General features: G+C 39.2%; 1 protein-coding gene across 2 annotated transcripts in view; it reads right to left on the bottom strand.

The window, feature by feature from the left end:
- Window positions 1-12,443, bottom strand: part of LOC130169174 (tight junction protein ZO-2-like) — a 121,762-nt gene that overhangs the window by 88,083 nt on the left and 21,236 nt on the right. For both annotated transcript variants that reach the window (XM_056375660.1, XM_056375661.1), the window contains exon 2: window positions 2,237-2,354. In XM_056375660.1, coding sequence (XP_056231635.1) covers window positions 2,237-2,354 — 118 coding nt within the window. The remainder of the gene's footprint in view (window positions 1-2,236; window positions 2,355-12,443) is intronic.

The raw sequence follows: 12,443 nt of genomic DNA, 5'->3' as shown, positions 1-12,443 counted from the left end.
TGACATGCTGTATCAGAGGCCGTATGTTCCAGCTGTTTCCAGCTGTGTTGTCTTCACGGTGACGATCAGTGGCTGCTGCTCCACTGAGGTGTGGAACCAAAGTAATGAACTGTGTAAAGAGGCTGCGGTGTCTGATGTCACCAACAGTTACAGAAAGTTATTTGACTACAAATGTAAGGCCACAAAAATCTAATCCAATTATATGCAATCATAATGAAACTGGCAGAAGATTTGAACCCCATAAACAATATAGTTTATCACACACAGACGTCCATTCATTCATTTTGCATCATCTACCTACACGACCTGGGGTCTGATGATGGAAGACGTCATCTCGAGTTCACGTTATTTGGTTCCTACGCTGCTATGATCCAGGTTTAGAATGAACAGTGAAGATTTTTCTAAAAACATTCTGGGCTTCAGCCGCTAACCCCACCCCTGGTGCCACCCATGTTCTCAACATCCTGAGTTCCTATAAACTTCCTCCCAAGTACCAATCATTAAATACAAGTCTTCCTCACACTTCCCTTTTCACTTTAATGACACATTTGTACCAGAGACAGTAGCTATTTCCTGTATCTGTATTAGGCCACAGTTAATCAAAGAGACACAACATCAGAGGAGCTTAATGGAAAACAGACAATCCACAAATAAATTCAAAAAATTATTAAAAAGATGAATAAGGAAGTACAAATGAGAAACAAAAGGTGTAGCTGAAATGTTCGTTTTTAATCAGCTGAACAGTTAATTCCACTCACCTGTGTTGTGACATGTCAAATATCATTAAATCCATCCGTTCAATTAGATTTGGGGCTGAAGGTTAACATAGTTATTTATTTTATAATTCATACATATGATTGATAGCCTCCGTTATTAATATGACAATGCAAAATTTAAAACCTCTACATGAATAACCATATCAATCTGTCCTGTGTAATTCATAAATCTTTAGATTTTCCTTTATCTGCATTGATGGAATAGGGCCCCCCCCCCCACACACACACACACACAGCAGGGGACTACGAAAACATGTAAACTTGTAATTTGGGTTTGACCCTGTAAATGACAGGATATTGAAAAGCAAAGCAGGTAAATGGAAAAGAGAAATGAAGTGTGATACAGAAGCTGAACAGAAAATGAGGTAAATCACAGACATGCAGTATAAACGCATCACATGAATAAATGTAGTGGAGAAATGAGCTTCATATAGAGACCACAAAGTAAAACACATACATAAACATTAATGAATAAAAAAAATCAAAGCTGCAGTTTAATAATATTTCAGGTAAATGTGCCTCATGTTGGATGATGTTTAAAGTATAGAAATAAACCTGATTTAGAGCTGGTGGTGAAATCAACCTAAATAAATCAGAATCAGCTGCTGTGAAGTTTCTGTTGAGTCTGACTGACCTACAGTTGTGTGTAGTATGTCTGCTCTGTCACTTCCAACTCATCACATACAGACACTTGGTCAGGACCTTTGGTGTCACTGTGTAACACGTGCAGGCTACAGCATTATTATACTTTTTATGGTTATATTTAGACCGTTTAGATATCAGACACCTGGTTAAAGTTAGGGGAAAACTGAGGCCTGGTTTAATACAGAAACAGTTAAAACCATCATGTGGTCTCGCTCACATCAGCAGACAAAAGGCTGCAGAATGTTTGATTCATGTGTTATGTTTTAACCATAGTCTGTAAATAAAGATGTGAGACGTAGCCTCCATGATTTCACCCACAGGTTTCTGAAGAGCAGTTTTGAAGTCAGAGTGGGCTGTTCTGCCGTCGCCATCTTGGCGGTGTCTGACGGTTTGTGGCAAGCATACACCTGTCACTCAAAGAGGCCACGCCCTCAAACTTTACGCCTTAATAAAATATAAACAGGTGAGTTATATAAAAATTCACCCCCTCATACAGGTGTCATGAAGGAGGAAATTAGTTATTGAGACCAAAACTGTTTTTTGTACCAGGCTGTAAACATGTTTATTTCTGCTGTAAAGTTGGACATTTTAACATGGGAGTCTATGGGGACTGACTCACTGCTGGAGCCAGACTCTAGTGGTCATTCAAAGAAGTGCAGTTTTGACACTTCAGTACTGACTTCATTTTTCAGGACTCTGGAGGTCTATCCGACTGCCTGAGGGTCATGACCACGTGTCTGTTTGTGACAACTTTGGAGTCAGACTATGTTTTATATCTATGACATTAAAGGCAGTTGAGTCTGTTGGTGGAATACCTGGTGGCGAGAGGGAGTCACACACACACATAGATTGTGAGGCTGCTGGTGGTGCAGGCAGTGTGTCTTTAAGCCATCCAAGTGCCTCAGCACATACACCTCTGAGCTGTACCACTCCCTACAAGGAAACACCAAGGTCAGCACTCTGTCTTAATGCTCCACAAACACACACACACATACACAGAGAGAGAGAGAGAGAGAGAGAGAGATACACAGATAGACAGATTTACACCCATGGAGAAACTACAGCTACACATTCAAACAGTAAACCAATAAATCATCAAACACAACATCATGAACACAACACGATGTTTTAAATTGTCACAGTCCAGGTCGGTTCCTCAGGAAACTGAAGTCTGAGCTTTAAATGTTTCCTGTCAGAGCTTTACTTCAGTGTTTGTTTGAAAGCATTGAAATTTGCCAGGCGGACACGGTATGCCAAAGACCCAGAAAAAGCTGCGCAATTTAACAACCCAAAGGTCTCTTTTGTACTGACCAAATTTGGAGTCAATCTGATTAAATCTCAAGGAGGATTTTGTTACAGTGCAACACCTGTAAATGGCAAAAACATGCACCAAAATTGCACACAGATTCCAAATGGTGGACTTCAGGTTGGGTTTAGGGTATGGGTCCTAGAGGCTTTTTTTCAGACCTAAATGTGATACACATGTCTACTTATTTTCATACATCTAGGTAAAACCTACTGCTGGGGCTAGTTCATTGAAATGTTCTAGGGCGTGCTCTTGACCAATTTTGCCACACCCAATCCCGACACCCATATAGATGTGTTCTGGAGGAATGGAGCACTGCAACATAACAATTTCCCGCAGGGGATTAATAAAGTATTTCTGATTCCAATTCTGATTCTAAAAACGAGGCAGATGATTCTTCACCAAAGACCATTTGCTGTGTTTACCATGACCGCACTCCGTCACTGACAGGCGTGTGAAATTGGAAGAAAATTTAATAAAAAAAATACAAAAATGACAATAGCTGTCTCATGTTATATTTCATACATAAATCATAAGTTTCCTGTTCTCCAGTATCTACAGTCAGTCAGTAGGTTGTTTCAAATTCATTAGGCTTTTGAACAATACAACAATGTGATGCCATAAAAAAATATGTACTTTAGAATAGTGAGGTATTTTAAGAATGATATTTTTTGAAAAACAAATTCTCCAATACTTAAAATCTTGAACAAAAAAATCACACAAAAATCACAAAAAAACTGCATCACTCAAAGACATGAGCACCCAGGCTGTGTGCCTCTCTCTCTACCTTCTCCTTCTCTATCTTTCTGTTCCCCTCTTTCCCTGCTCTGTTACTCTTCATAGGTCCTCCCGCCTCCAGAGCTGTAGAGTCTGGACCTGTAACCGCAAACCACCTACTGCCCCCATGATCCTGTTTAACACCTGTTGCTAAACCTGCTAAATTTGACTATAATTAATAATGATAATTATGTGCCTGCAATGCAATAACATAGAAGGCATATATAAATATCCTGCATACTTATTAGTGTGAATGCTGAATGTTATTCAATCTTTATCTTTCATCTTTTATTCTTATGTTTTTGTGCTACAGAAACCACTCAAGTATTAAAATGTGTCGCTTTCTCAGGAGATGGTATGGAGATATTTTCCACTTCTCCTATTGACTGCAATAAATATTCAGGAGTTGATTTCCAGAGAAAAGCACAACTGACCCTTTTTTGTAACCTGCCCCTGTTACCCCATTTTAGAAACACCAAAGCCACATACTCTGTGCACGAAGGTCTTGTGGCGCTCATGGTTCTGATAGGAGTTACCATTTCTTAAGAGATAGCAGCTGTTTGAGAGGCTGCTGATCCAAAATCTCACTCATCTCTGCGTCAGCTGTCTTCCAGCTAGACACAGGTGTTCAAAACAGCTCGTGGACAGTCCTGACTGGCTCCCTGCACACCCAGCATCTGCGGGCACACACACACACACACACACACACACACACACACAGCCAGACTCACACACACACATGCACACACACACACACACACACACACACACACACACTTCTGTTTAAATAATATTATAAAGAGAAGGTCTAAACCTAGAACTGCTGTATTTGGAAAGTGCTTTGAGATAACTTCTGTTGCGAATTGGTGCTATACAAATAAGAACTGACCTGACCTGCAAGGGGAAAAATGCACCTAAATTGAACACTAAATTCAAAATGGCGGACTTCCAGTTGGGTTTAGTATAAGGCTCCAAGACGTTTTTTCCTAGCGCTCCATGTGTTACATATGCCTACCAATTTTCATACATCTAGATAAAATATACTGCAGGGGCTACTTTGTTGAAATTTTCTAGGGGGCACCCTTGAGTCATTTTGCCACGCCCAATCTCGACACCCATGTAGATGCTTCAGGCTGGGACTCTTATCAATCATATAAAGTTTGGGGCAGTTTGGACAAGGTGTGCTGGAGTTATAACAACTTCCTCTTTCATGGCGAAACATCAGAAATTGCTATGCCACCATGGTACTGAACTCCTAGAGAATTAAATGTGAGAATTTGAATGTCATGTTTTACAATTTGCTGTAGTCCTCTGAGCAGGTTTGTCAGAATATGCTTAAGACTTTGTTGACGCCTGATTGTGAAAACTGTGACTTTTTGTTGAAATGCCTAATCACGGCAGCGTGGCGAACTCAACTAACTAACTCAAATATACATTTATCAATCTGCCCCAAATTTCACGTTTGATGATAGTCTCACTCTGAAGACATCTGCATGCTAATATGAAGTCATAGTCACTGTGCCACCTTCTGAAAACAGGAAGTATCCCTTGAGTGACAATCATCATTTTAATTTACATGACATTTTCATTGTCTGCTCTTCATTTGAATACAGGAACATATTGTGAGCTTGTTGCGTGGTATTTTGTTTCACACAGTGGACACAATTAAGAATGCAAAGAAACATGCAATACATGTTGTCCATCTCCACACGGTTCGAGCAGGAAATCTTAACCGGCCTACTGCGAGCAACCCAGAGGTGCGAAAGAAGTGTAAGGGCCCGCTCATTGCTTCTTGCAGCTTTCATGTTCACATTCATTTTTCATAAATGAACCCATAGAATCATGTATCCACTCACAGCTACACAGAAACTGTTCAGATCATCATTATGTAAAATATATTTCATCTGTGTTTCAACCTTTCTCTAGAGCTCTGACTGGTCTGAACAGAACCAGGATGATACTGATAACACTTCAGTTACCAGGAGCAGATCCTGTTGGATTTAACTGATATGTTAAATATAACAACTGCTCAGATGTATTTAAAATCCTTTGTTCTTTTACTCCTCTTCTATTTCTGGCACCTCAGTTTCATGTATTTTTGGTGGAAGCTCAGAGGTGATGGAGTTATGAGACAGGAGGATAAATACATAAATCCTTTCCGAAATAATGTGAGCAGCAACTGAAGAAGAAGAGAGAGACACAGAGAAAGAGAGAGAGAGAGATGGAGGTAAAGTGAGGATTCAGTATTCATGGAGTTACTCTCTCTCTCTCTCTCTCGATGTGTAGACGCACTGCAGTAGTCTCTCTCTCCCAAGTCAGGCAAGTCTCTCCTGTATCTCAGTTTCTCTGTCACTTTGTATCAGACCAGGCCCTACATCCCTCATCCTCAGTGTGTGTGTTTGTGTGTGTGTGTGTGTCTGTGTGTGTGTGTGTGTGTGTGTGTCTGTGTGGGTGTGTGTGTGTGTGTGTGTGTGTGTGTGTGTGTGTGTGTGTGTGTGTTAGTCAGTGAGCTGTGTATCACTATGGGAGACAGAGAGTAGTCACCATCACACTCACAGTAGCTCTATCACTGACACTGAAAACTGATGAAGCTCTATTAGAACCGTTATCATAAACGGTTATATAGAAGAGGATAAAGAGACAGACAAAATTAAGATTAGACTCCAGAGAGGAGAAAGAGGAGGAGGAGGAGGAAAATAACATGTCCTAAAGAAAGAAGAAAGAACAAAGAGAGTAAGAATGCCCACAGAAACGTAGTCACCCAACGTGTTAGTGTATGTGATCAGACAGCCAACTCAGCCATAACTAAAGCTGAGGATAACCAAGACTAACAACAGGAGCAGTGTCCCCTAGTGAGGGACAGAATAAAGGAAACACCAGGTGAACAGGGACTTGGATAAATCACAGTGTGAAAAAGCTGCTCCATTCCCTTTTCACTAGGCCCTGATCCCCCAAATTATCATTGTTTTGTCATTATCATTGTTATTTCATCAGTGTTTTAGTTGGTTGTGAGATGTGATTGATCTTTGTTTGTAGGTTTGGTGGGTTGGAAGGGTCAGCCCAGTTTCTTCTATAAGTTAGTGGGGTTGATCAGCAGATTAGTTAGGGAAGTTTGATGTTATGGCTTAAGTTATATTTTTGTTGAATTTTGCAGGGTTCATTTTTTCAGTTTGGTAATATTTTTGAGCATGTACTCCAGCCTGCTGACCTGCTTCCTTTGGAACATCCCTTTTAAAGTTTCCAGTGCCCAAACATCATCATCTGCCCTTTTTACGGAGTGGCAGCACTACACACAGCTAGACCAGATGAAGAACCACAGGCCTGAAACAGCTGTGTCTGACAAACACAGAGGAGAGAAAGGTTTAAACTGTGAGAAGATGAATTTCTGATCAGGAAACTGAAATGTCCAGAAAATAACCGCTCATGTAAACATGACATACATGCTAAACTTGTACGTCAGAGTGCTGGTGATGGACATTATAGTGCTGCAGAGCAGATGGAGATGATCTGCTTAGAGAAAGAAAAAACACAGATTGTGGACGAGAGTGAGAGAAGTAAACCAGGAGAGGTGGAGTTCGGTACAGCAGCTCGTAAGTGAGTGCCTGGTCTGTACCCCCAATGTGTACAAGGACAACTTGCTGTTGCTAATTTCAACCCACGTATGCTACTTGACTTCTGTGTCAGTCATGCACTCTCCATATCGAACACCACGCTTAAGCCTGTCAGGTCAGAGGTCATACAGTATGTCTAGAATACAGGTGATGAGAGGAACACAGCAGTGGCAGAGAAAGTCAATGAGCAGATCAGGTCAAAATGGTTGTGTGCATGAACTGGTAATGTCTGGGACAGACTCCCTCAGACTGTCCAAAAAGACTGTTTCCTGCATTCCAAGGCTGCACACCAGTGAAAGTTAAAGTCTTTGTTGTGGATGAGGTGACTGTGTCAAGAAGGTTGTTTGTGTGTTGTGGCGACAGCCAAAGACACTGATAGACACTGATGTTGACGAGAACGTTCTAGCTCAAGAAGAAAGTATTTTTGATAGATGGATGGATGGTTGTCAGATCTTTGGGTCACCTTTGCAATGATGTCATATTTAAATAAGATGATGTTATTCTTTCTCTCTTAAATCTTCTGTATGGCAGATCATTATCAATATTAAAACACAGGGTTCTAAGATGAAACATATGACGGACCGAGTGACTATTTCTGCAGCAGATCCACAGTCATCCGAGACACTCTCTGATAACACTATGGATTTCTACTGATAAACAGATACTGTTATATATTTGATGTCAACATGTCACATTACAATATCAGACTGTACTATCACTGTAACATTGAACTGTGACATCAGACAGTAACACCTGACTGTAAAACCGTTGTAACATCATACTGTAACATCAAACTGTACCATCAGACTGTATCATCAGACTATAACATCAGACTGTAACATCAAACTGTACCATCAGACTGTATCATCAGACTATAACATCAGACTGTACCATTGGATTGTAACATCAGACTGTAACATCAGACAGTAACATCAGAATTTACCATCAGACTTTTACTTCAGAATGACCCATCACAGTACTCCATTAGACTATAACCACAGACTGTGCCATTAAATTATGACATTAAACTTTACCATAAGACAGTAACATCAGACTGTAACATCAGAGTGTACAATCAGGCTGTAACATCAGACTGTATCATCAGACTGTGACATTACACTGTACCATCAGTGTGTGACAACAGACTGTGACATGAGACTAGCATCAGACTATAATATAACACTATAACATCTGGCAGTAACATCTGACTCTAACATAAGACTGTAATATCAGACTATGACATCAGATTCTACCATCTCACTTTAATATCAGACTGTAACATTAGACTATGACATCAGATTGTAAAATCAGACTATACCATCAGAGAGTAACATGAGACTATGATATCATACTGTACCATCAGACTGTAATATCACACTATAAAATCAGAATGTAACATCAGACTTTTACTTCAGAATGACCCATCACAGTGTACCATCAGACTGTACCATCAGACAGGAACATCAGACTATGACACTAGACTGTAACATCAGACTGTAACTTTAGACTATGACATTAAACGTGACCACAAGACAGTAATATCAGACTGTCATATCAGAGTGTAGAATCAGACTGTAACATCTGACAGTAACATCTGACTTTACATTCAGACAGTAACATCAGACTGTAATATCAGACTATACCATTAGACTGTACCATTAGAGTGTGAAATCAGACGGTGACATCAGACAGTAACATTAGACAGTAATATCACTGTAACATATTTCTGTACCATCAGAGTGTAACATCAGACTATAATATATGCCTGTACCATCAGACAGTAACATGAGATGATGACATTGCACTGTGAGATCAGACTATAACATCAGACTGTAAAATCAGACATAATCATCAGACTGCAACATCGTACTGTAGCACTAGATTGTACCATCAGAGTGTAACATCAAACTGTAACATCAAACTGTGACATTATACTCCACTATCAGAAAGTAACATTAGACCATGAAATCATCCTTTACCATCGTACGGTAACATGACACATGACAAAATCTAATATCATACTGTGACATCAGACAGTAACATCAGACATTAATATCACACTGTGATATCACACTGTAACATCGGATGTCACATAGGACTATGACATCAGATTGTACAATCAGACAGTAACATCAGACTATGACATTTGACTGTACCATCAGATTGTAACATCAGATTGCACCATCAGCCTGTACCATCAGGCTGTGACATCAGACTGTATCATGTTTCAATCTGTAGAAAAAGGACGTTGATTTCAGTTTCATTCATGTCATAGAGACTTATCCTGACACTGACCTCAGTCACTGCAGATGTCCCTCAAAAACCCTTTTGAAACTGTCACGACTGGCCAAAACAACATCACACTGATGGTTTCAAACCCAAATGTGTACCCACAACCACATGCCCTACAGAAGTTGATCTGAAATAAACCTATACCACTATATCCCCATATAGACAATAGCTTCTAAGATCAAACTTTTATTACCTACCTTACCTCTTACCTTTTTGAGACTCCTATTTTCATTTGAAACTGTCTGTGCTTCTGTGTTTGGCAGTATAAATTACATAAGGTTTTCACAACAGAGCCAATAATTCCCTCTTACCATGCTGAGACTTTTATTTTGAAGGTTAATCCAAATTGTGGAGATGGTGTTTGTGTTTCTGTCAATATATGTGTGTGTGTGTGTGTGTGTGTGTGTGTGTGTTGTGTGTGTGTGTGTGTGTTTGTTTGTGTGTAGCAGTAGAGCTGCCCTACAGAACCTCCAGTAAGTTCTATTTACCTGGTTGAGACTCTTATTTTGAAGGTGAAAAACAAAAAAGTATGATTGTTTTGTGTGTGTCTGTCAATGTGTGTGTGTGTATTGTTGTGTGTGACAGTAGGGCTGTCTACCATAGAGCCTCCAAAAAGCTTGTGTTACCAGGTTGAGACACGTATAGTTATTATCCATATGGTGGTGATGATGTTTGTGTGTCTTTCAATGTATGTGTGTGCGTGGTGTTGGGAACTGTGTAAGCTTAATCTTCAAACAGCCAGTTGATTGTCAGGACCGGCCAAAATGACCTCACAATAATGGTTTTTAACCAAAATTGTCCTCACAATTATAGAAAGACATGTACACACACGCAAAGAACCACACATCAACACGCACACACAAGTACATGCAAATATACCGTGTTGATTTACCTTAGAATTGCTCTCATACCTGAGTTAAAAGGCTAATAATTAATGAGTCTAATTAGCCAATCAGAATCGGCTTTGTCCATTTTGCCCAGTAACACCTGCTGAGTAGCACCTGCTGAGACACTGGTTGCTACTAGTGACTGTGGCCACCAGGGGGAGGAGGGAAACACACACACAACTTTTAAGATTAAACTTGTGTTCCAAAATGGGATATCGGAGGGAAAGTTAAGTTAAGTAAAGTCCTATGGAAAAGATCACTTCACCACGATGCTAAAATGGTTGAAAAAGTAGCTCATATTAATTGAATTACAGTGCTTTGAAAAATTAGATGCCAAAATGATGATTTTTTATTAGGTGAATATCCAAATGTGGAGATGGTTTGTGAGTCGGTCAATATATGTGTGTACATATATGTATACAAAAAATTGTCCTAACAACCATAGAAAGATATTAAGACACACACATACACAGTGCTGATTTGCCTTATAAATGGTCTCATATTTAAGAGCAAAAAGGATAAGAGTTAATGAGTCCAATTAGCCAATAAGAATCAGCTTTGTCCATATCTGCCCAGATACTGCATTAGTAGCACCTGCTGAGACACGGGTTGCTTTCAGCTTCTGAATTTGTATTGCATGGGATAGGGTTATGGGTATATGAGAGAGTTGCAATGATGGTTGAATGGTTCCTGTAGCTTAAAGTGTCTGTCTGTATCACTGTCTGTCTGTGTGTGTGTGTGTGTGTGTGCGTGTGTGTGTGTGTGTGTTTTTGTGTGTGTGTTTTTGTGTGTGTATTTCTATGGCTGTGTGTGTGTTTGACATTTTGGCTTGGTGAACCTCTCAAACATCTACTATTTCTGTAGAAACAGTAACTCCTATCAGAACAATAGTTTGACCATGAGTGGCAGAACACCTTTGTGCACAGAGTATGTGACTTTGGTGTTTCTAGAGTTTCTAGAGCGTTACAAAAAAGGATCAGTTCTGCTTTTCTCTGGAAATCAACTCCTGAAATTGCATTGCAATCCATGGGAGAGTTTGAGGGTACTCTCATCACTTTGACGCTCACTGTTCAAATTATGTAAGTCTATGTGCTAAAGTAGACACTTTCTATGAAACAGGACAAATTTTTCTACTACCTAGGAAGAAATTGTATTTGAAGACTGAAATATGTGGCCATGAAGACGACTTACACAGAAGTTTTTCAGAGTTCTACAGTTTCTCCCACTCAAGCTGTGATATCATCCACTCTAGCCTCTGCTCGTGAAACACAATACACACCATTTATAAACTCCGAAAAAAGCATTAAACTAAAACTGTGATAAATCAGAATCTGTTGAAGATATCAATAAGCTGAATAATCACTTAAGAGGTTCAAAGAGTCTGACGTTTTCAAGGATTTGAACATCATCTCCATTTATTTGTATGGCAAAAAAATATATAGCTAAATATTAAAAAAATTACTAATCATAAAAACAATAACACCCATCTCCTGAAAAAGCCTCACGTTTGATACTTGAACAGTTTCTGTAAAAAACTGTAGGACTTGTTAAGTGCCAAAAAAGGGATGGAAGAAACGATAAGAATAAAAAAAAAATTACATTTTTCGATTTCAATGATATTAGCTTTTTACTAATGTTATTAGTTACTAGTGTTATTAGTGTTATTGTGATTAGTGTGAATCACATTCTGTTTATTGTTTGTGTGAATGCAGAATCAACATTCACACAAACAATAAATAGAATGTTCTTTTTCGACCTGACAACAACATTGCTTTTTCAGCAATCCCTCCAATAAAGTTACAATCGGAATATAGAAAATAAGAAAGAGGAGAAAATTACAGTTAAAAAGTTTCACTCCTATTTTTATTTGACAGTAACTATCTCAAATATTTATTCATTAATTTAATTTCTTCATTTTTTTTTTACAGTTTTCTATTGTGCTTTCTATGACAACTATAGACAATAACAGGAAACATATTCAGAAGGATGTATATTCAGTGTCCATGCCTCTGGGAAGGTATTTAACAATTATTAATTTTTTTTTTTGCTCTACTCCAACCACTGCTCCTTGAGAACAACTTCTACAGAGGGGTGGTATACAATGCCCTTGTATTTGCTCTGTCCAGTCTCCACTGTCCTGAACTGCCTG

This window comes from Seriola aureovittata, chromosome 5 (assembly GCF_021018895.1).
Source record: "Seriola aureovittata isolate HTS-2021-v1 ecotype China chromosome 5, ASM2101889v1, whole genome shotgun sequence".
Classification (NCBI taxonomy): domain Eukaryota; kingdom Metazoa; phylum Chordata; class Actinopteri; order Carangiformes; family Carangidae; genus Seriola; species Seriola aureovittata.
The sequence above is the reverse complement of the archived record's forward strand: the minus strand, read 5'-3'. Positions and strand labels throughout refer to the sequence as shown.